Raw genomic sequence first — 23,140 nt, 5'->3', positions numbered from 1 at the left:
CCAAACAATGAGTTTGTCGAAACAATCGCTAATTAGCGTATAATTGATTAAAATGGTTTGGGTCATAACACCCAGATTATCATGATATATTGTTTAGTAATCTGTTCGATTGTCATGAAAGCCATCATGAAACTGATCAGGAGTTCTTATTCAGTGTGATGAATAAATTTGCCAATCAGAATTTATCGGACCGATCTGTGTGATGCATTTAAGATAGAACATTTCGAACAAGAAAACACATTGATACCGTTACTTGAAATTCAAATAAATTATCTTAAAACCAGCGTTGGGTAGGGTTACTTTAACTTGATTACTTTTAATTACTTTTGGATTACTCCAATACCAAATATGCTAATAAAAGACAAAAGAAACTAAATATGAATAAAATTATGACTCACAACACGTGGTGAGCTTTCTCTCCTGGCTTTGATCTCCGGAAAAACTAACATAAAATGCGACAGAAACAAAATGGAAATAAATCCAAACAGTTTGCCAACATCTTTTTTGCCGTTCCATGTATTCCGTTACTCCCCAAGCCTGCACAAAATTTAGTAATTTTATTCATATTCAGTTTATTTTGTCTTTTATTAGCATATTTGGTATTGGAGTAATCCAAAAGTAATTGAAAGTAATCAAGTTAAAGTAACCCTACCCAACCCTGCTTAAAACCACCTGAAATCCTGATGTCTTTTAATCCGGCTACGTTGGCCTACACTGAAGAACACAGGGTGGCAGCAGAGAGTCTTGGTTTTTAGATATCTACTTCTAAAACTAGAACGAAGATGAACACCGGAAAATAGCAAATGAGGTTCGTCTTCGCCGATCCAATGCACAACAGAATTTGAACTACGCTCGTTATTAGTTTGTATTTTGGGGGCACGTGAACATGTTAAAACAGTTGGTAAGAGAGAGACTAATCGCTGCCGCTGACGAAATTTTTAGCCTTTTTGAAGAAAGGATCGCTTCGTACGAGGAGGAAATCGGCCGACAACGATGGCAACTAGAAGCGCTTTGCAAGAGTCAAACACGTCCAGCTCGAAGGTCTGAATCTTACTTTTTAATTTTGTATTATTTACTATTGATTGTTATATTGTGCACAAGTATTTCTTATCTGCGTTTAACTCCAGGTATAGAACTAGCCCACCGTAACTAACAAGCATTTTTGAAAATATGAACCCTAGAATCCCAACAGATTTCTAACATGTTCACTACCAGAAGTCCTTGAAAAGACAAATAATATTTTATTTTAAAAACAGGCCTTTCATTTGAATTAAAACGTCTTAAATCCAATTATCAAAAGTCTTAAAAATGTGAACACGTGAGAATTTGTTTGAAGTAAAAATATTTTGTAACCAAGTCATTTTTTTCATGATTCATGATAAAAATGTATGTAGCAGAAGACTTTTATGGAATTAGTTGTTATCTGCCAGTTTTGACTGAGGATCCATGATGTACTGTAAACATCCTTTTGATTTATATTTTTCCATGCCTAAAACTTTGGAGAGAGCTATGTTTTCAGATGGGCCGAAACGTGATTTAAAAAACAAATTAAAATAAACATTCGTTTAAAATCACCTCTAAATCATCTGTAACGGGTGTAATAATAACTTTTATTTTATTGAAATTCCTGCTGAAATATGTGTATAGTTTTTGGTAAATGTCCTGCAATGCTGAGTCCAACAGTGCCATCTGCTGGTATGGGGTGGGGTTTGGTTTTGGCTTCTAACATGTGACCAGGAGGCGGGGTTTGTTGTTAGTCTTACCAGAGAGAACTACAAAGGTAAGACATATCTTTTGGTGCTCCACAAAAGAAGTTAATTTTAAACATTATAACCCCAGCTGACAAATCTCTCACCATGCATAGTAATGTGATTGATATTGTCAAGCTGTTTAGGTTTATTTTCGTTTTGTTTCTGTTTTACTAAATATTAATTCCCCTTGTAGAGATCAAAGAGATCAGACCCAGCAGAAAAAGCTAATGTTGTGACTCATCCATTTGCAGGTAAATTGTACCCATTTTTATACTCATTATTGTTTTTATCCCTATTTTCTCATATACATTAAAAAGGATGATGTTGGTTAAAATTCAGACTAAAGAAAAACATGTTGAATTCATTGTAAACGTTAAAAAATCCACTATACGATCTCTTGTTAAAAGTATCTTGTTAAAATGTAAAGATGTAAAAATGTATTGTGATATTCTAAAATGTATTTTCTATAAAGTGAAAAGAAAGCTCTTTGATATGCTTTGTTGTTAGTCTTACCAGAGAGAACTACAAAGAGATCAAAGAGATCAGACCCAGCAGAAAAAGCTAATGTTGTGACTCATCCATTTGCAGAAACTGCAATAAAAAAAAACTCATCACCCAGTCCAGCGTGAATGTGGATCTTTGGTGGGACACGTACACCGCGGTTACACATGTGGTGATTTTTGTTTTGTTGTTTCAATTCTGAGTTTTTTTGTCGACTTGGTCCCAAAAATGATTTCAAAAGGCATTGAAGAAGTCTTAAAAAGCCTTGAATTTAACTTGCTTTCAGCTGTAGGAACCATTATTACTGTTCAAGGGTGACTCGAATATTGTGTTTTAAAACTACGTAGACATGTTGGATACTGTTTGAAAATTTAGTTTTGGTTCGTCATTTGAAAATGGCTTAGTATGACATAAATCCACAACCTCCAAAAAAAAATAAGGAGAGAACGAGCTTTTTTGTGAGAAAAAGAAACCAAACGAGAATACTTTTTGGGATCGCAAAATAAAGATTAGTGTACTGCAATTACAAGTTGTAATATTCTCACATTGTACAAAATGTTTAGAACATTTTGGCTATTAACATGAATGTTTGTGCAGGTGGGTGTTTTTTTAAACCCAATACTGTATTTTGATGTGTTAACACGTGAAGTTTTGCCTGTGTGGAAAGGAAGTTTGAAAGATTTGATCCTGTTTGTTTCCTTCAGCTCCTAACAAAACAAACTGTATCAATGCTAAGGCGGTTGACTGGGCCTGTAACATTGTTGTTTCATTTTTAAAGGTTCCTATTGTGCCACCACTTGTTTGAGTAATAAAATCTTTACTGTGTTTGTGCCTTGCAGAAATCCAGCCCTTACAAAATATCAACAATGAAGATCGCCCTGACGACCATGGATGGAGCTCAAGTGTAGAGCAGAAGAGTCTTCAGCCTTCCAACGTCAAAGCGGAAGAAAAAGAGCTTCAGCTTCCCCATTTTAAAACGGAAGAAGAGGATCTCGATGTTGGCAAGTCACCGCCGACTGGCGTCCATGCGGGGAATAAAGACAACGAGGACAACCCACCCGAGTTCTCACAGCTCTATCATGAAAATGTAAGTGATGACGTGTCTGAAAGACCCCCACCAGATGAAGACTTAGCTCCCCTGTCAGATAGCGATGACCAAGACGGCAGCACCAACTGCAAACAAGACCCCGAACAGTTGGAAAGCTCCAAAAAGAAAACGACCCCCGGCAACAACCCCCCAAAATTTGGCAAATTGGACATCACCTGCTCAGTTTGTGGTGTAGGCTTTGTGAAAAAACGTTTTGTGAACTATAACATTAATGATGAAGGCAACTGCTGCCGGGTTTGCCGTAAAGGTTTGGACAAACGTTGCTCAGTTTGCAGAAAGTTATTTTCTTGCAAGTCCCAATTGAACATGCACATGAGAATGCACACGGGGGAAAAACCCTTTTCTTGCTCTGTTTGCAAAAAAGCATTTTCTTGCAAGTCTAATTTGATCAAACATATGAGAATGCACACTGGGGAAAAACCTTTTGATTGCTCTGTTTGCGGAAAGGGATTTGTTCGCAGGTCTCATTTGATCAAACATATGAGAACACACACCGGGGAAAAACCCTTTTCTTGCCATGTTTGCGGAACGGCATTTTCTCAAAAGGCTCACTTGATCCCACACATGAGAACACACACAGGGGAAAAACCCTTTTCTTGCTCTGTTTGCAGAAAAGCTTTTTCTCTCAAGGGTCATTTGACTAATCACATGAGAACCCATACGGGAGAGAAACCTTATGCTTGTTCTGTCTGCAGAAAAGAATTTTCTCAAAAGCTCAGTTTGACCAGACACATGCTCTCGCATTTTGACGAAAAAGCATTTCCTTGCTCATTTTGCAGCCAAGCATTCGCAGACAAAATGGACATGGAAATGCACATGATAACACACATAAAAAAATCCCTGTAGGTGCTTTGTTTGCGGGAAAACATTTACTCAAAAGGGAAATATGGGGCAGCATGGCGGCGCAGTGACTAGCGCGTGTGCGGCACAGTTCTGAGGTCGTGAGATCGAACCTCCTGTGTGAGTTTGCATGTTCTCCCCTTGCTTGTGTGGGTTTCCTCTGGGCACTCCGGTTCTCTCCCACATTCCAAAAACATGCATGTCAGGTTCGTTGGCCGGTTCAAATTGTCCCGAGGTGTGACTGAGCGAGTGAGTTGTATGTCTGTGTGCCCTGCAACTGGCTGGCAACCAGTTCAGGGTGTCCACTGCCTGAAGACAGCTGGGATGGGCTCCAGCACCCCCGCGACCCTACTGAGGATAAGTGGTGCAGATAACGGATGAATGGTTGGTAAATGTGGTTAAACACAAAAGGTCACGAAAGGGTACATTTTTTAAATTGCTTGGATTGTGGTCAAAATTTAACAAACAGTTCTGATCTGTTTCAACACTTGAGCGCACACATAGGAGGAACAAAGGCTTGAGTGAAATGTTACATTTCTTCAACAAATTGTTGTTGATTTGTTTTTTTTTCTCAGACATGAGGGTACAAAGCATGCCCCCTCGTAAATACTGATTACTGGTTCGTTGGTTGTGAGTTAATGAATAAAGTTGCCAATCAAAACAATGGGATTTTTCTGCTTGATGCAGAGAAACATGCACTGAAGGTAAGAACATGTCGAGCAAGGGAGACCAAAAAAAAACCCCATACAATAACATTGATTGATTTATTAGTTTTTTCCCCGTCGTTCATCAGATACAATGTTAAAATGATTTTATAACGAACAACTTTAAGAAACAATTGAGAAAACAGAAAGAGGAAAAGGGAAGAGTCCCCTTGACATTCTAAATACTTCACAATTATTCAATCGTAAAACCAAATTCTTACCAAGTATTATACAGTACAATGAATCATATCTCATAATTGTAAATAAATCAACATATGGCTTCATATAAAGGCCAATAATACATGTAAGGATAATTTCCAATCACCCTATCTGAATCAACATTTCTCACACAAACTTAGACAAAAATATTTCGAGACACGGATACATTTGTTGTTTCCGTTCTTTCTCTCCCCTCACTTAAAAAATAAATTAGCTTGTCCTACTCAAAGAGACAGGGAGCGGTACTCAATCTTAGCATTTACATGTTAACTCCTTACCGTACAACGAAGAAGAATTCACCGGAAGTCAAACATATTTGCATTGCTTTTGCTACAGTGAATGACTGAGTTTGAGCAACGCTTGCTATCCTTTTATTTTTATTTTTTTTGAATGTGAAAATGTTAAAACAATTGATAAGGGAGCGACTCGTTGCTGTTGCCGATGACATTTTTGGACTGTTTGAAGAAAGGATCGCTTCGTACGAGGAGGAAATAGGCCGACAACGACGACAACTGGAAGCGGTTTGCAAGAATCAAGTCGTCCAGCTCGAAGGTCTGCTCACACACTTATATTTGAACTTTGTATTATTGACGATTGACAATAAAGTGCACAAGTACCTAATTTTACAATCAACAGTACAGTGTCATGACGTCACAAAACAGCGACGTGCCGCTGTGTTTAACAAAACAAGCCCAGCGTATTTAGTTTTAACGTTGCAGTCTTTTTTCCCTTCTCCTTGTCAAGTCAAGACATGTTTGTTTGTATAGCCCTTAATCACAAAGAGTCTCAAAGGGCTGCACAGACCACAGATCATTGCAAACCACAGACTATTATGACACCATCCCCTGATCTAAAACCTACACGAGGGCAAATAATACACAGATATTGTCAACAAAAAATATAGGTTATAAAGCATATAAATTGTAAAGTACAGTGGAACCTCGGTTTTCGAGCGACTCTCAGTTCGAACAAATCGGAGTCCGAACAAAAAATGTGGGAAATTCTTGCTTCGTTGTTCGAACAAAAATCGGAGTCCGAACGCCGGGGTGGATGTTTCACATCACATTTTTTTACTCCTTTTAATTTTCTCAGGTGCAATTGCACCTCCAATAGACTAGGGGACGTCCGAGATTAAACAAATGTGTAGCAAATGGGCTGAGTTACAGAATTTCACCTTACCGATGAAGCTGCAGCCACCAGAGTCATCATGACTTTAATGACACTGTCATAAACCACTTCCGAAAAGTGCGAAAAAGAAGGCAGAAGCAAGTGTCATTGGATAGATATTTTAAGAGAAAAGAACATCCTGTAGCCAGTCATCCATAGCAAAGAGATTTGAATGTGTGAGCACCCCTCAGACAGAAGAGCTCCCCGAAGTTTTTATGGAAGGGGACTCTCCTTCCAAACAATCATTTTCCTTCCTCTTCCATCCCTCTCACCGTCCATCTGCGCCTTCTGCTGACCACCACAAAGGTAAAAAATCCTATTCATAATTATTTTCTTTCTTTTTTTTATTTTTACACGTTCATGTTAGCGCAATCTTTCGTACGAAGATTACGATAACGCGAACGTACTATTAGCCTGGGTTACATTTATGTTATTTGTGTCTTAAAGGTAACAAAGGTAAACATTCGGGGTGTTGGAACGGATTAAAACAATTTACATTATTTTTAATGGGTAAAAGGATTTCTGTGTTCGAACAAATCGCTTTTCGAACAGGGTTCTGGAACGGATTATGGTCGAGAACTGAGGTTCCACCGTATATCCATTAATGTATATAGGTGCTGAGGCCCCCCCAGAAGGAGATCATACATTTTCTTTCTTGCAACACGGGTAATTAATAGTCTGCAGTCTGTACAGCAGTTTGAGATTTCTTGTGATCAAGGGCTATACAAATAAATATGACTCGACTTAACTTGACTTAAAGGCTGCCTATGCTAAATAGGCCAGGTGGAAGAATCTTTACGAGGTGAGTGGGCGGTCATTCAGTATTGCCTCAACGTCACGGAAGGCAGTTTCCAAGGCTTTATCATCCCATGTCTGTTTGTCGTAGGAAAGGTTGGAGCACACTCTTTCTCTCTTACTCATGGAATCTCGACTGTGTTTGTATCTTGTAGATGTCCAGTCCATGCTAAACCGCCATGATGACGATCCACCTGAAGACCAAAGACCAAACTCAAGTTTGGGGCAGAAAAATCCTCAGCTGCCCATCATTAAAGTGGAAGAAAAGGAACCCCTGCTTCCCCGTGTTAAAATGGAGGAAGATGAAAGTGATGTTGCCCAGTCGTCACGGACCGGAATCTGTGTGGGGATTGAAGGCAACAATAATAACCCACCTGAGTGCTCACAGCTCCATCGGGAAAGTCCACGATGCGACGGGTATCAAGGACCCTCGCCAGGTGTAGACCTGGCCCCCCTGTCGGACAGCGATGACAAAGAGAGCAGCGAAAACTGCGAAAAAGACCTTGATCAGTTGGAAAGCTCCGAAAAGAAAACTCCCGGCAAGAGCTTCAAAAAATGTGTCAAACTGGACGTCACCTGCTCAGTTTGTGGTTTAAGCTTTTTCAAAAAACGGTTTCTGAACCAATTGGGGAAAGATGAACGTGACTGCTGCCGGGTTTGTCAAAACAATGTAGACAAACAAGAGAAATGTTTTTCTTGCCCTTTTTGCAGAAAAACATTTCCTTTCAAGTCTTATTTGACCATACACACGAGAACGCACACGGGGGAAAAACCCTTTTCATGCTCTGTTTGCAGAAAAGCATTTTCTGTAAAGTCGGTTCTTATCCAACACATGAGAACGCATACGGGGGAAAAACGATGTTCTTGCTCCGTTTGCGGTAAAGCATTTTCTCAAAAGTCTGATTTGATCATACACATTAGAACACATACGGGGGAAAGGCCTTTTTCTTGCTCTGTTTGCAGAAAAGCATATTCTAAAAAGGCGGTGCTGACCAAACACATGACGACGCACTCCGGGGAAAAACCCTTTACTTGCACTGTTTGTGGAAAAGCATTTTCTCAAGAGAAATATTTAATCTTACACTTGAGAACGCACACAGGGGAAAAACCTTTTTCTTGTTCTGTTTGCAGAAAGGCATTTCCTCGAAAGACTCGTTTGAGCCAACACATGACAACGCATACAGGAGAAAAACCCTTTCCTTGCTCGATGTGTAGAAAAGAATTTTCCCAAAAGTCGAACTTGAACAAACACATGCGAACGCACACAGGAGAAAAACCTTTCCCTTGCTCTGTTTGTGGTAAAGCATTTCCTCAAAAGCCTCATTTGGTCAAACACATGAGAATACACACAGGGGAAAAACTGTTTCCTTGCTCATTATGCGGTCAAGCCTTCTCAAACAAAAGGGATATGGAAATTCACATGCTAACACACGTGGATGAAAATCCCTATCGGTGCTTCATTTGTGGGGAAAGGTTTACTAAAAAGTTAAATGTGTTTAAACACATCAAATCTCACAAGGGAGAAAGTTCTTTGAGTTGTTTGGATTGTGGTCAGGATTTGACAAATACTTCTGATCTGTTTCAACACTTGAGTGCACATATCGGAGAAAGGAAGTATTAACTTACTTAAACTTTTGAACATTTGTGGGAGGGTTTTAGGGGGGTTCTTCTTTTTGCCGTAGTTTGAGACATGAGTTTAAGAAGCGTACCCTCTTGCAAGTAGTGCCTACTTTTGGGGTGTTACAATAAATAAAGTATATCTGAATAAATGGGACTTCATTGACTTGCACGAAAAAAAGTGTACTGTTGATACGAACCGGTAGAGGGCGGACGCGCACAAAAAAATTATAGATTTAAATTACAATAAATTACGTTTAAATCCCATTAATTTATAATTGATTTGAAATCAAGACTTGATTCATATTTTAACCTCTGACCTTCATTGACTAGCAATGAGAAACACAAGGAGGCAGTAAAATGTTTTAGTCTTTAGATGTCAACTCTCAATTCTACAGCGAAGAAACCAATGGGATTTCGCCTGTTCAACTTATCCTTTTTGTTACAATCCACGACAAGTCAACACTACGTTTGTTAAAATAATCTTACACCATATTTTTTTTTCAAACGTGTTTATGTAGTTTAACATGTTATATTGTACATGTGTTTCTTTATATCATCTCATCAGCTGCACCGCTTATCCTCAGTAGGGTCGCGGGGGTGCTGGAGCCCATCCCAGCAATCTTCGGGCAGTGGGCAGGGGACACCCTGAACTGGTTGCCAGCCAATCGCAGTCGTTATATCATATATATTGTTAACTAACATTTTGTTGAGAGATACTGAGTTGCTCGACATTAATGAGGTTTATTAAAAGTAAAGTTCAAAAATTAAGTAGCTTGGACGTTCACTGTAAAGGGAAAAAATACATGAAAATATAATTAAGTAGAATAATACATTTTCTTATTAAAATTATGAATTCATTTTCTTCATTAAATTATTGTTGGTAATCTACCGATTAAAGGGATAACCACAAACCTGTCTTTTTTCATTTTCTCCTTTTATACTTCCTTTTTTCTTAACTTATTTATACAACAATAATGATTCGTAATATAATGCATCAAAGCAAGTAAGCCGTTTGAGAGCCGGCTCTCTTTAATGAGTTGAGCCGAAAAAGCTGGTTCTCTAAAAAGAGACGGACTTCCTTTCACTACCTAACTACCACATGAAATCCGATTGATATGCCGTTTTGTCATAGTCGGTGTATACCGGATGGTACCCATAATTGACAAATTTACGTTTTTCGTACAGATTTTCTTGTACGTCGTACACGTCTTAAAATGCAAACGTACTTCGTACGGCAAAAACGTACAGGTTGACAGGTATGGATACTTAATATAGAAAATATACAACGTAAATATTAAAACAGAAATACTACAAAAATACAAATACAGTAACATTACAAAAATACAAAATTCTTACTACAAATATCCTACTATGTAAATACTATAAAAACATTTCTGTGAAAATATCACAACAGTGATACAATAATATAAAATATTACAGTACTACAAAAATCCAAATACAATAATAACGTGCCCTTAGACAAGACACTGACTCCCGTATAGTCAGGTAGGCGCCTTGCATGGCTATCGTTACTATTGGTGTGTGAGTGTGTGTTTGAATGAGTAAGCGTGAAGCACATTGTGAAGCGCTTTGGGAGGTCTGCAGCGTCTTGAGAAGCCCTATATATGTAACCGCGGTGTACCTGTCCCACCAAAGATCCACATTCACGCTGGACTGGATGATGAGGTTTTTATTACAGTTTGTGCAAATGAAATGAGTCACAACATTAGCTTCTCTGCTGGCTTTGATCTCTTTGATCTCGTTGGCAGCTCGCTCTGTAGACTCCCCAAAGCATATCAAAGAGCTTTCTTTTCAATTTACATAAAATACATTTTTACATTCATTTTAACAAGATACTTTTAACAAGAGATCGTATAGTGTTTCTTTTTTAACGTTTACATGAATTAAACATATTTTCTTTAGTCTGAATTTTAACCAACATCATCCTTTTTATATATATGAGAAAATAGAAATAATAACAATAATGAGTATAAAAACGGATACAATTTAGCTGCAAATGAAATGAGTCACAACATTAGCTTCTCTGCTGGCTTTGATCTCTATAAGGGGAATTAACATTTTAGCACAACAGAAACAAAACGAAAATAAATCCAAACAGCTGGACAACATCAATCACATTACTGTGCATGTTGAGAGATTTGTCAGCTGTGGTTCTCATCTCATCTCATTAGCCGTACCGCTTATCCTCATTAGGATCGCAGGGGGGCTGGAGCCCATCCCAGCCATCTCCGGGCAGTGGGCAGGGGACACCCTGAACCGGTTGCCAGCCAATCGCGGGGCACACGGGGACAGACAACTCACTCGCTCATTCACACCTAGGGACAATTTGGACCGGCCAATTCACCTGAAATGTATGTTTTTGGAATGTGGGAGGAAACCGGAGTGCCCGGAGGAAACCCACGCAAGCACGGGGAGAACATACAAACTCCGCACAGGAAGTCTGGAGCTGGATTTGAACCCACGCAGGAGGTTCCCATGACATGAACTGTGCCGCACAAGCGCTAACCACTGCGCTGCCGTGCTGCCCATTCAGCTGTGGTTATAATGTTTAAAAATAACTTTTTTGAGGAGCACCAAAAGATGTGTCTTACCGTTGGCAGCTCGCTCTGTAGACTGCCAACAAAACCTCGCCTTCCGGTCACATGTCAAAAGCCAAAACATACCCCACCCCATGCCAGCAGATGGCACTGTTGGACTCATCGTTGCAGGACACTTACCAAAAACTATACACATATTTGAGCAGGGATTTCAATAAAACAAAAATTATTATTACACCTGTTACATATAAATTCAAACCATTTACCATTTACTTTGCACTTTTTAAAAACAACTCAAACGACACACCCCACCTTCAAACTTTCAAACGACAAACCTTTATTGCTTTACCCTAAAGAATACAGAGCAGCAGTAAATTGTCCTGGGATTTAGATGTCAGCTCTTAATGTACAACGAAGAAGAATTTACCGGAAGTTAGCAATATTTACGTTCTTGTTGCTGCTACATAGCACGACAATTTGACCTACGCTTATTATTTGTCCTGCAGTGGGACTCTTTTTGCACGTTAAAATGTTGAAACAGTTTATAAGGGAGAGACTTATGGCTGCCGCTGACGAAATATTCGGACTGTTTGAAAAAAGGATCGCTTCGTACGAGGAGGAAATCGGCCGACAACGACGGCAACTGGAAGCGCTTTGCAAGAGTCAAATCGTCATCAGGCTTGAAGGTGTGCTCACAAACGTACTTTTTAACTTTATATTATTGCTCCTTCCATTTAGATTAATTATCTTGTTTGTGGGTTGAGTCAAGTCCTGTTTATTTGTATAGACCTTAATCACAAGGTGTCAAAGGGCTGCAGGATAGAAGGAAGAAAGAGAAAACTAAAAAAAGACAGAGCGGCAGGAAGACAGAAAAAGACAGGACGAGAGGAAGAGAGAATGAATAAAGGAACAAAAGGAATAAAGAAAGAAATAAACAAGTAAGGAAGAGAGAAGGAAGAAGTGATGAGTCTATATGAAAATAAGCGCATCGAAGCTGTATCATGACGTCAAACAGAAGAATGTGCTGATGTATTTATCCCTAAATCATGTTTTAACGTTGCAATTATTTTCCTTCAGGAACTTTTACAAGTACACAAAGCCATCTCTTTCGGCCTGCTAATATTGTTGCCTTGTTCTTTAAGGTTCATATCGTAACAGGACGTATCTGCCCAAAGAATTTTGAATTGTGTTTGTGTCCCCCTAGACATCCAGCATCTGTTAAACCGGCAGAATGATCATCTCACCAAGGACCAGGATCGGAGTTCCAGTCTGGCGCAGAAGAATCCTCGGCTGCACGTTGTCAAAGTGGAAGAAAAAGAGTTGCAGCTGCCAAATGTTAAAACAGAACAAGAGGAGTTTGATGTCGACGAGTTCCCACGGTCTGGCGTCTATGCGGAGATTAAAGACGATTATGTCCCACCCAAGTGTTCACAGATCCAGGATAAAAGTCCAAGTGGTGACATTTCTGAAGCACCCCCACCAGATGAAGACTTGGCTCCCCTGTCAGACAGCGATGACGCGGAAAGCAGCGCAAACTGCAAACAAGACCCTGACCACTTGGAAAGCTCGAAAAAGAAAACATCTCCTGGGAATAAATATGAAAAAAGGGACATCACCTGCTCAGTTTGTGGCGGAAGCTTTGTCATAAAACATTTTCGGAAGCATAAAGTGAACAATGAACGTGACTGCTGCCGGGTTTGTCAAAACAATCTGGAGAAACGCTGCCCTGTTTGCAAAAAAGCATTTCCCTTCAAGTCTAATTTAATATTGCACATGAGAACGCACACAGGGAGAAAGCCCTTTTCTTGCTCCGTTTGCAGAAAAGCTTTTCCTCGAAAATCTTACCTGATATTACACATGAGAATGCATACTGGGGGGAAACAATGTTCATGCTCAATTTGTGGAAAAGTATTTTCTCAAAACGCTGATTTGATCATACACATGAGAACACATATTGGGGAAAATCCATTTACTTGCTCTACTTGCAAAAAAACGTTTTCTCTAGAGAGATATTTGATGCTACACTTGAGAACGCACACAGGAGAGAAACTGTTCTCTTGTTCAGTTTGCAGAAAGGCATTTCCTCGAAAGACTTGTTTGAGCCGACACATTAGAACGCATACAGGAGAAAAACCCTTTTCTTGCTCGTTTTGTAGCAAAGAATTTTCTCGAAAATCAAACTTGATCCAACACATGAGAACGCACACGGGAGAAAAACCTTTTCCTTGCTCTGTTTGTGCAAAAGCATTTTCTCAAAAGTCGGATTTGATCATACACACGAGAACGCACACCGGGGAAAAACCTTTTTCGTGCTCTGTTTGCGGAAAGGCATTTTCTGTTAAGTCTGTCCTGATCAAACACATAAGAACACACACAGGTGAAAAACCCTATCCCTGCTCTGTTTGTGGAAAAGCATTTTCAAAAAAGGCTGACTTAATCATACACATGAGAATGCACACGGGGGAAAAACCCTTTTCTTGCTCTGTCTGCAGAAAAGCATTTTCTGTAAAATCTGTTCTAATCAAACACATGAGAACACACACGGGGGAAAAACCCTTTCCTTGCTCTGTTTGCGGAAAAGCGTTTCCTCAAAAACCTCATTTGGTCAAACACATGAGAATCCATACAGGGGAAAAACAGTTTCCTTGCTCTTTTTGCAGACAAGCCTTCGCAAATAAAAGGGATATGGAAATTCACATGTTAACACACACGGGCGAAAATCCCTACAGGTGTTTTCTTTGTGGGGAAATATTTACTAAAAAGTTGAATGTGGTTAAACACATCAAGTCTCACAAAGGGGAAGACTCTTTAAATTGTTTGGATTGTGGTGAGGATTTGACAAATACTTCCGATCTGTTTCAACACTTGAGTGCACATATCGGAGAAAAGAAGGCATGAGTTGCCCTTTTGATGGTAAAAACGTTGACTTTTTTAAACTTTAGATATTTTTGTTGTTGTGTTTTTTTGCTGTATTGTGGAGACAAGAAGTTATGAAGCATGCCCTCTCATGGGTAGTTACAAATGTTGGTTGTTATGAATAAAGCTTTCCAATCAGAATCAGGAATTATGGGACTTGTTGGTGTTACGCAGATAACAATGGATTGTAGGTAGAAACATGTGGATCAGGGAAAAACACTAAAAAAGTGATACATTCAAAATAAAATAAATAAGCTATAAGTTATATAAAGCTACCAAAATGTTCATAAATGTTATTAGTTTAAATTGTCTTTTGGTTGGGAGAAAGCTTGATGGACCAAATATATTGTTTTATTTCACATTAAAAACTAAAGAAATATCTTTTTTCTGCTTGTGAATTTGCAGTTAGCAATGTGTAATTTTACGAAAATTATATTAAGATTGGCAATGAAGGTTTCTTTTGGCTTTGATATTAGTTTCTCAGGGTTGAATATTCCAAATATATCTTTCCAAAATAATTCAACCCAATTGACATTTTCATCTGCAATAAAATGATAAATTTCAGAGAAGAATTCTTTCACCAAGGGACAATGCCAAAATAAACGGGTTACAGTTACAGCAGAACAAAATGTACATTTAACATCAATATCTTTTAAAAAATATTTAAAGGGTGCACTCTGGAGGGGTAAATCATTTCAAAGGAAATTCTCGCCCTTTGTTAACAAATAGCAGTTGGGTAACAACCAGACTGTTTTCCAGTCAATTCTATGAACACATTTCTTCCGGAAAAACATCACATATGGAACAGTCCCTTTTTCCATTTTAATTGGTGATCTGTTAAGATTTTTGATATGATGATTGCTGGACAAAGCGCTTCTATCAGACATCCATCCATTATTTTTTCATCAGTAGGGCTGCGGGGAATCTGGAGCACACCTCAGCCACCTCAGGACAGTACACAGACACATACAACTTACTCGCTCATTCACAATTTGGACCAGCCAATTATCCTTTTATTGGTACCTAGAGGAAACCAGAGTGTCCGGTGGAAACCCTTGCAGGCACGGGGAGAATATGCAAACTCCACACAGTAAGGCTGGATGCACGAACCACTCAGCTGCTTGTGCCACCTGCTTCTAACGATTGACTTTCACTGACCTGCACTCAAGAACCAAGGGGGCAGTAAAGTTTATGGCCCTTTAAATGTCAACTCCAAATCCACAGCGAAGAAGAACACAACAGAAATCGGCCTATTGGGTGATTATTTTCTTCTACAAATACAGACAGAGTTTGATCAACGCATTCTATCGATATAATGTTGAAACAGTTGATAAGGGAGCGACTTGTCGCGGCCGCTGACGAAATTTTCGGACTGTTTGAAGAAAGGATAGCTTCGTACGAGGAAGAAATTGGACGACAAAGACGACAACTGGAAGCGGTTAGCAAGAGTCAAATTGTCATCCGGCTTGAAGGTCTGCCCACAAACCTACATTTAACATTAAATGATTGCTCCCCTGTTATTAATTATTATCAAGAAACACAGAGTGAGAAAAAAAGAGTTTTTTTTGTGTGATCACGTTGCAGTTTTTTGTGTTTAGTTATTCCAAATGCGACGCAGATTCTTGAATAATATTACGAGGAAGGAACGTCCTTTTGGGATGTCTCCACGTCGCTGTACTGCTGCAATGCAACCAACGATTATTTTGACAGTCAATTAGTCACCCCACCCCTTAGCTGCACCGTGTATCCCCAGTAGGGTCGCGGGGTTGCTGGAGCCCAGATCCGGGCAGTGGGCATGGGACACCCTAAACGGGTTGCCAGCCAGTTGCAAGGCACACAGAGACGGATAACTCACTCTCTCTTTCACACCTAGGAATAAATAGTCACCAACTATTAAAATGATTAGAGTGATCATTTGATTTAGATTTTTTTTACCTTAAATTTAGAGTAAAGTAATAATTTGGAAAACGGTGATTCTAAAACAAGGTCCTAAACCGAGAGGAAAAGCAGGATATATCAATGAAAATCTGAACCCCAAAAATTCTGAAATCGCAAAAAAGAAGCTGAAAATCTGGGATGACAAACTGCAAGATTTTGGTAAAACAAATGGCCGCAACCTACAAGAACACAAAAACAAGCTGATCAAATCAGTTGAGGATCCGACAGACTTTGAAAATAAATAAAAAAAGAAGACAACCTCACAAGTTTCTCAAGATATCTTCAACCTATCAACTTCACACTAAACAGAAGCCCCCTTGAAACAAAAATCAAATGATTTACACTTAGTCAACATGACCAAGAACTAATATTGGATTACAGATCTACAGACCCTACTTGATTATTTGACCCTAAAAACAACATGCAAAAAAAACTATAATATGGAGACTAGCAACTTGAACAGTTTACTCCAGAGTATAAACTTTCAATTATCGATCTAAATGCCAGGAGTCTCTTCATCAATTTCGATCAATTCAAGGATTACCTGGACCTTTTTGACCTTTTTGCAATTTCAGAAACATGGATAAATTAAAAAAAAAACACAGAGTTTAATCTTAAATGCTGCAAAATGGTATGTGTAAATAGAAATCAAAAACAGGTGATGGTGTTGCATTTTTTTTAATGAGAAGAATATTGCATTTCATGTTACAACTAACATTACAACTGCTATCGAGCCTGTGTGAATATATTACCTTAGGGATGGGCAGGGCACACATATGATGCGGCAGGGGTAAACCAGTGAAAGCTGTTGGGCCCTGCTGTTGAACAGAAGAGTGTGTCGTGTCACCCTGAACCTAGTGACATGGTTGCTTTCTTGTGTCCCGTGTCATCTGGAGGGACGAAAGCATGACCAACTTGGGTGCCGAGGTGCTTAACTTGTTTGGGTGTTTGGGCATTTGGGTTGGCCATGGTACAAAATTTCTGTGTGTGTGTTTTTGCTACTTTTTCCCATTTTTATTTCCTTTGTTTTTGTATGTGTTAGTCTTGCTGTCGGTCACACCTTTCGAGGGATATGACCAGGGTAGCTACGTAGGTAGGTTGAAATGAACAAAAATAAAAGTACAATTGTTAGCTGTATGAACAGGTCACCTTAAACCAAGATATAAGTCTTTGCTGAGTTAAGAGACTTCATGTGGAAAAAAAAACCCCACAGGAAGACATTCCTTTTTGGTGATTTTAATATTGATCTATTGAATTTAAACAAGAAGAGTAATATTGAAATTGTTGTGAATATGACATGGACTTAGATATGCAACATTATTGTGGAATGATTTAACTTATATTGCTGGTCGCCCGCCCCGAGACTGGGAGGTTGCTGGTTCGATCCTCGGCCGGGTCATACCCAAGACATACAACATTGATTGGTACCCCTTGCCTCTCTGCTTGGCGCTCAGCATTAGGGGTTGGAATTGGCGGGATTGGTCACCTAATGACTCCCAACGAGATGTTGCAACACATCAGTTGGGTTGAGTGAGGGGGCTGGGAATCCTCTCCTCTGTATCGGAAAGAGTCAAAAATGTGAATGTATTCTTGACTCTAGCCACCTCCCACTAGGGGGAAATTTAATGACTTCTTTGTGAAAGTGGGGCCTACTTGTAAAAGGAGATAGAGTTCTCCATGATGCCTTTATCTCGATAAAATGACATTTATAAACTCTTGCCAAAAGAATTCCAAAAATAGCACTGATTTACACAGATTTAATATAAATTTGATAAAAGAATTATTATGCTTAATTATCTGACTAATTCCATACATTTGTTGTTTGTTGTTGGGAGTTTGTCCCAGAAGCATGAAAACAATATAATATAGATGACACTGGCACCGAAAGGTCCATTTGTTTATTGACACACCTCTCAAATATTCTTGAACAATTCTTTACTAACAGACTCGACCACTTCATTAAAAAATTCAGTTTGGTAATTTTGATCAAATTGATTCAGGAAAATCACTACTTCCCTAGAGTGATTTAATGCTCGTGCTCGCAGTTATCTGTTAGTGTGGCATGAAAATGGTGAAAGTAAGAAAAGGACTATTCCCAATACAGTCCAAACGACAACCCAAACCTTAAAAAAGATGAAAAAGAGGAGTTTATACCAGCTCAAATAAGAAATCCATCTACTCGCTTGCACCACACAAGCAGCTTGACAGAGACTGCGATAATGATTTAAGCCAGAAGATGGCTTCACAAGTCGAGCATTTTGAAATCCCAGACAGCATCTTAATATTTTTTAAATAACACTATTTTTTTGTTTTATTTTTTTCTGGTCCATATTGTTCCTCCTTATTTGATGAATTAAATCTAAGAATTGATTGTGTCCACTAGATATCCAGCCCCAGCTAAATTGCCAGGATGAAGATGCTCCTGAGGACCAAGGTCGACGCTCAAGTTTACAGCAGAAGAATACTTCTTTGCCCATCGTCAAAGTGGAAGAAAAAGAACTGCAGCTTCCTCACGTTAAAACAGAAGAGCAGGAATTTGTCGTCAGCAGCTGGGAAAAATCAACCGGCAGCCCTGTTGAGAATAATGACAACAATGACCCACCTGAGTGCTCACAACAGCTCCAGGATGAAAGTTTAGGGGATGACATATCTGAAGGACCCCCACCAGAAGAAGACTTAGCTCCCCTGTCGGACGATGACAAAGAGAGCAGCGCAATAATTGACATAGACATGAGAACACACACGGAGGAAAAACCCTTCCCTTGCTCTGTTTGCAAAAAGGCATTCCCTCAAAAGATTTGGTTGAGCCGACACATGAGAACGCATACAGGGGAAAAACCATTTACTTGCTCGATTTGTAGAAAAGAATTCTCACTTAAGTCAAACTTAATCAAACACATGAGAACGCACACGGGAGAAAAACCCTTTGCTTGCTCTGTTTGCAGGAAAGCATTTTCCTGCAATTCCAATTTGATCAAACATGTAAGAACACACACAGGGGAGAAACCCTTTTCTTGCTCGGTTTGCAGAAAAGCATTTTCTGTAAAATCAATTCTAATCCAACACATAAGAACACACACGGGAGAAAAACCCTTTCCTTGCTCTGTTTGCGGAAAAGCATTTTCCCAAAAGCCTCATTTAGTTAAACACATGACAATACACACAGGGGAAAACAAATTCCCATGCTCGTTTTGCAGTCAAGCCTTTGGGGAAAAAAGGGAAATGGAACTCCACATATTAACACACATGGACAAAAATCCCTACAGGTGTTTCTTATGTGGGGAAAGATTTACTAAGAAGTTAAATGTGGTTAAACACATCAAATCTCACAAAGGGGAAGATTCTTTGAACTGTTTGGATTGTGGTCAGAATTTGACGAATAATTCCGATCTGTTTCAACACTTGAGCGTACACATCGGAGAAAGGAAGGCCTGAGTGGCCCTTTCGGGGGAAGAAATGTTTACTTTTTTTGAGTTTTTGAAAATGTTTTTTTGTTTATGTTGATAGTTTTGAGACAGTAGGTAAAGCCTTCCCACCTCATGGTTGATGAAAACTTGTGGGGTAATGCAGAATGGAATACACTGTAGATACAAACGCTAGGAGCAAGCAACTGCAAACTCAAAGAAACACATAAATCCATCCATTGTCTGTGCCGCTTATCCTCATTAGGGTCGCGGGGGTGCTGGAGCCCATCCCAGCTGTCTTCGGGCAGTGGGTAGGGGGCACCGTGAACTGGTTGCCAACCATTCGCAGCCCACACAGAGACAGTCATTCATACCCTCACAATTTGGACCGACCAATTAACCTGACATGCATGTTTTTGGAATCTGGGAGGACACCGGAGTGCACGTAGGAAACCAACGCAGGCACGTGGAGAACATGCAAACTCCACACGAGGAGGCTGCGGTAGCTGGACTTCAACCCTGAACCTCTACACTGTCGGGCTGCGTGCTAACCACCCATCCGCTGTGCTGCCCTGAAACGCATACAATAAAATTAAAAAAAATTAGCTTTAAAATAACTTATATTGGGCAGCACGGCGGCGCAGTGGTTAGCGCGTGTGCGGCACAGTTCTAAGGTCTTGGGAACCTCCTGTGTGGGTTCAAATCCAGCTACCAGACTTCCTGTGCGAAGTTACTATGTTCTCCCCGTGCTTGCGTGGGTTTCCTCCGGGTACTCTGGTTTCCTCCCACATTGCAAAGACATGCATTTCAGGTGGATTGGCCTTTCCAAATCGTCCCTAGGTGTGAATGAGCGAGCAAATTGTCTGTCCCTGTGTGCCCTGCGATTGGCTGGCAACCAGTTCAGGGTGTCCCCTGCCCAAGTCAAGTCAAGTCATTTTTATTTGTATAGCCCTTAATCACAAATAGTCTCAAAAGGCTTCACAAGTTATTACATATAAGAAGTTTAGGTTATTCGTATGCTATAGAGTAGAAGTGAGTTTTAAGCTTAGATTTAAACATTTCCACTGAGGTTGCAGACCGGCCCACTGCCCGATGATTGCTGGGATGGGCTCCAGCACCCCCGCGACCCTACTGAGGATAAGCGGTGCAGCTAATGAGATGAGATAACTTATATTAAAAATGATTTGAAATCAAGACTCGATCCATATTAAAGCTAATATTGACTGACTTTCATTGACCTGCACCAAAGAACCCAAGAATTCAGTAAAGCATTTGGCGAAAAATAACACAATAGATCTAATAGATCCGACAGCGGTGTTTTCAGCCAATCAGAATGCGAGGCAGACGACAGCTCTGCGCCTTTTTGTATCACACACAATGTATCGCATGCGAACGGCTTCACCATCAACTCAAAGTGCTTAGGATCAATGGGAACTGAAATAAGTGTTTTTTTTCTATGACACTGCTGTTGGGTCGATTAGTTTTCAGTGAGAAAAGTTTTTCAGTTACTGTGGCCGCTCTAATTGAGCTTTCTTTGAGTATATCACTGCGCCATCGTTAGCATACCTCGTTAGCAGGGTTGGGTAGGGTTACTTTAACTGGATTACTTTCAATTACTTTTGGATTACTCCAATACCAAATATGCTAATAAAAGACAAAATAAACTAAATATGAATAAAATTACTAAATGTTGTGCAAGCTTGGGGAGTAACGGAATACATGGAACGGCAAAAATGATGTTGGCAAGCTGTTAGGATTTATTTTCATTTTGTTTCTGTCGCATTTTATGTTAGTTTTGCCGGAGATCAAAGAGATCAAAGCCAGGAGAGAAAGCTTACCACGTGTTGTGAGTCGTAATTTTATTCATATTTAGTTTCTTTTGTCTTTTATTAGCATATTTGGTATTGGAGTAATCCAAAAGTAATTGAAAGTAATCCAGTTAAAGTAACCCTACCCAACCCTGCTCGTTAGCATATGACAAAAACAAATCTAAGCGATGGTGGTGTTTCGTAACTTGAGTAAAACAAAATCATGGGATAGATAGGATGCACAGTTTGTGATCCGGATCTGTGATGTAGTTTCCAAATGTTCCTCGCCAGAGACTTGGAAGGGGTGGAGATAGCAACACTCGTATCGTGAATTCGATGTGCTGGGTCTCTTATTTGTATATCCTCTATACATCGTAATCTCTCACAAATCTGAATCTATTTCTATGTGTAGTCGGTACAGGGCTTCCAAACTCCTCATAGATCGCCACAGTTTCGCATCCACCCTTAAAATGTTATTAGCGTCTTTGGACACCTTGATGCCATGACTATAACTGTATATAATAATTGAGACCCTTTGCTACTGTCTTTTGAGATGAGTTTGTATAATAAGGACGAAATGATGCGGCTATGCAATCTGGAATAGCGACCAAAGAGTCGCTCGCTGTTGTTTCAGCCACTCTATTTGCTCGGCGTGTGATACATGGATACAGCAACTATGGAGGGTGTGGCTTGTCGGATCTATTAATTCTGCTTCTTAGGTGATATATTTTTCTATACAGCACGACTGAATTTGAACTACGTGTATAATCCGTTCCGCTGTGGGTCATATTTGCATTTAAAGATGTTGAACAGTTGCTGCTGGCGACAAAAAATTCTGACTTTTTGAAGAAATGATTGCTTTGTACAAGGAGGAACTTAGCCGACCACTACGATAGCTGGAAGCGGTTCGCAAAAGTCAAATTGTCATGCGACTCGAAAGTCTGTGTAGGGTTAATTAAAGTATAAATGTGTGACTTTATGTTATCAATTCAGATTCGCTGAGGGTGATGTGACCTTATATTCAACCCGTAAGAACAATGTATGGTCTCACTGCACTTCTGCTGATAAAACCCAATGTCACAAACATATCCTGGTGTTTTCAATGATTGATTGTCTAGTTAAGTCTCCTCGAGATGGCAAAACAGCATCCTGCCATCTGTGCTTGATGTAAATGAGCTGGGTTGTTCTCAAACAGATGTATACTGATAAAATTGTCTGAGGGAAGCTGGCTTTCTTTTAGGTCATATCCTGTTTTGCACTCTGTGTGAATGTCACCATCGTTTATTGTGTTTGAGCCTACGATACAGCTGTCTTCATGGATGGATTGCGCAACTAAGTTTCAACTCATATCCTGTTTCGCACTCTGCGTAAATGTCACAATTATTAATTGTGTTTGAACTCACGACTGGAATTGAATAGAAAGCCAGGACAAATGGGGACTAGGCACACTTCAGCTTGCTGCATTCTGTCCATGTCCTTCTTGCAAGAAGCTAAATAAGTGTCACTCCGATCCGAACTCAGACTTCTGTCTTTATTTTACATGTGGGCGGCCAGAACCAAAGTAATAGAGGTTTAGACCTGACAGTCTGCTGACAAATGTATCTCTTAACTTCATATTATTGACTATTTTCCTTCCCCTTCAACATATATTATCATCTTGTGTTTGCACGTGATTCTGTTGAAAAAAAAAGTGTCAGAGCCATTAAATGACGTCACACAAGGAAATGTGCTGCTGTATTTTGCCCCAAATTAAAACAAGCCTATTGTGTTTTGACGTTGTTTTTTTTCTCTTCAGCTCCTTTTATAATTAT

At 39.6% G+C, this 23,140-nt stretch overlaps 2 protein-coding genes, 1 long non-coding RNA gene and 2 pseudogenes across 5 annotated transcripts; all 5 read left to right on the top strand.

Annotated features, from left to right (window-relative positions):
- The first annotated feature begins 736 nt into the window (after positions 1 to 736).
- LOC148366303 (uncharacterized) lies at positions 737 to 2,973 on the top strand. The gene is made up of 3 exons (XR_015850571.1): positions 737 to 808; positions 943 to 1,041; positions 2,957 to 2,973. It is a non-coding gene; the product is annotated as an uncharacterized LOC148366303 (long non-coding RNA).
- A 90-nt stretch (positions 2,974 to 3,063) lies between these two features.
- Positions 3,064 to 4,504, top strand: LOC148366302 (uncharacterized; the record flags this gene model as incomplete). The annotated part of the gene is made up of 1 exon (XM_088335269.1): positions 3,064 to 4,504. A coding segment is annotated over one exon (1,143 nt), but the record flags the coding sequence as incomplete, so codon positions are not given.
- Positions 4,505 to 5,078: 574 nt separating this feature from the next.
- LOC148366301 (uncharacterized) lies at positions 5,079 to 8,578 on the top strand (annotated as a pseudogene). The gene is made up of 2 exons (XR_015850561.1): positions 5,079 to 5,675; positions 7,241 to 8,578. The product of XR_015850561.1 is annotated as an uncharacterized LOC148366301 (transcript).
- Positions 8,579 to 11,685: 3,107 nt separating this feature from the next.
- LOC148366300 (uncharacterized) lies at positions 11,686 to 13,770 on the top strand (annotated as a pseudogene). Its single transcript, XR_015850563.1, has 2 exons — positions 11,686 to 11,949; positions 12,468 to 13,770. The product of XR_015850563.1 is annotated as an uncharacterized LOC148366300 (transcript).
- Positions 13,771 to 15,424: 1,654 nt separating this feature from the next.
- On the top strand, positions 15,425 to 23,012 carry LOC148366299 (uncharacterized). Its single transcript, XM_088336756.1, has 2 exons — positions 15,425 to 15,651; positions 18,501 to 23,012. Exons 1-2 carry the CDS (start codon positions 15,495 to 15,497, stop codon positions 19,550 to 19,552), a joined length of 1,209 nt encoding a protein of 402 aa, XP_088192882.1. The 5' UTR covers positions 15,425 to 15,494; the 3' UTR covers positions 19,553 to 23,012.
- The last annotated feature ends 128 nt before the right edge of the window (positions 23,013 to 23,140 follow it).

This window comes from Urocampus carinirostris, chromosome 5 (genome assembly GCF_059441175.1).
Source record: "Urocampus carinirostris isolate Australia breed hairy pipefish chromosome 5, RoL_Ucar_1.0, whole genome shotgun sequence".
In the NCBI taxonomy this organism is placed as follows: Eukaryota; Metazoa; Chordata; class Actinopteri; order Syngnathiformes; family Syngnathidae; genus Urocampus; species Urocampus carinirostris.
This window is presented reverse-complemented; position numbering and strand designations above follow the sequence as displayed.

Coding starts and splice junctions, on each gene's coding strand:
- LOC148366299 (XM_088336756.1), top strand. CDS start 15,495: ATGTTGAAACAGTTGATAAGGGAGCGACTTGTCGCGGCCGCTGACGAA. Junction 15,652..18,500: donor AATTGTCATCCGGCTTGAAG/GTCTGCCCACAA, acceptor TGTGTCCACTAG/ATATCCAGCCCCAGCTAAAT.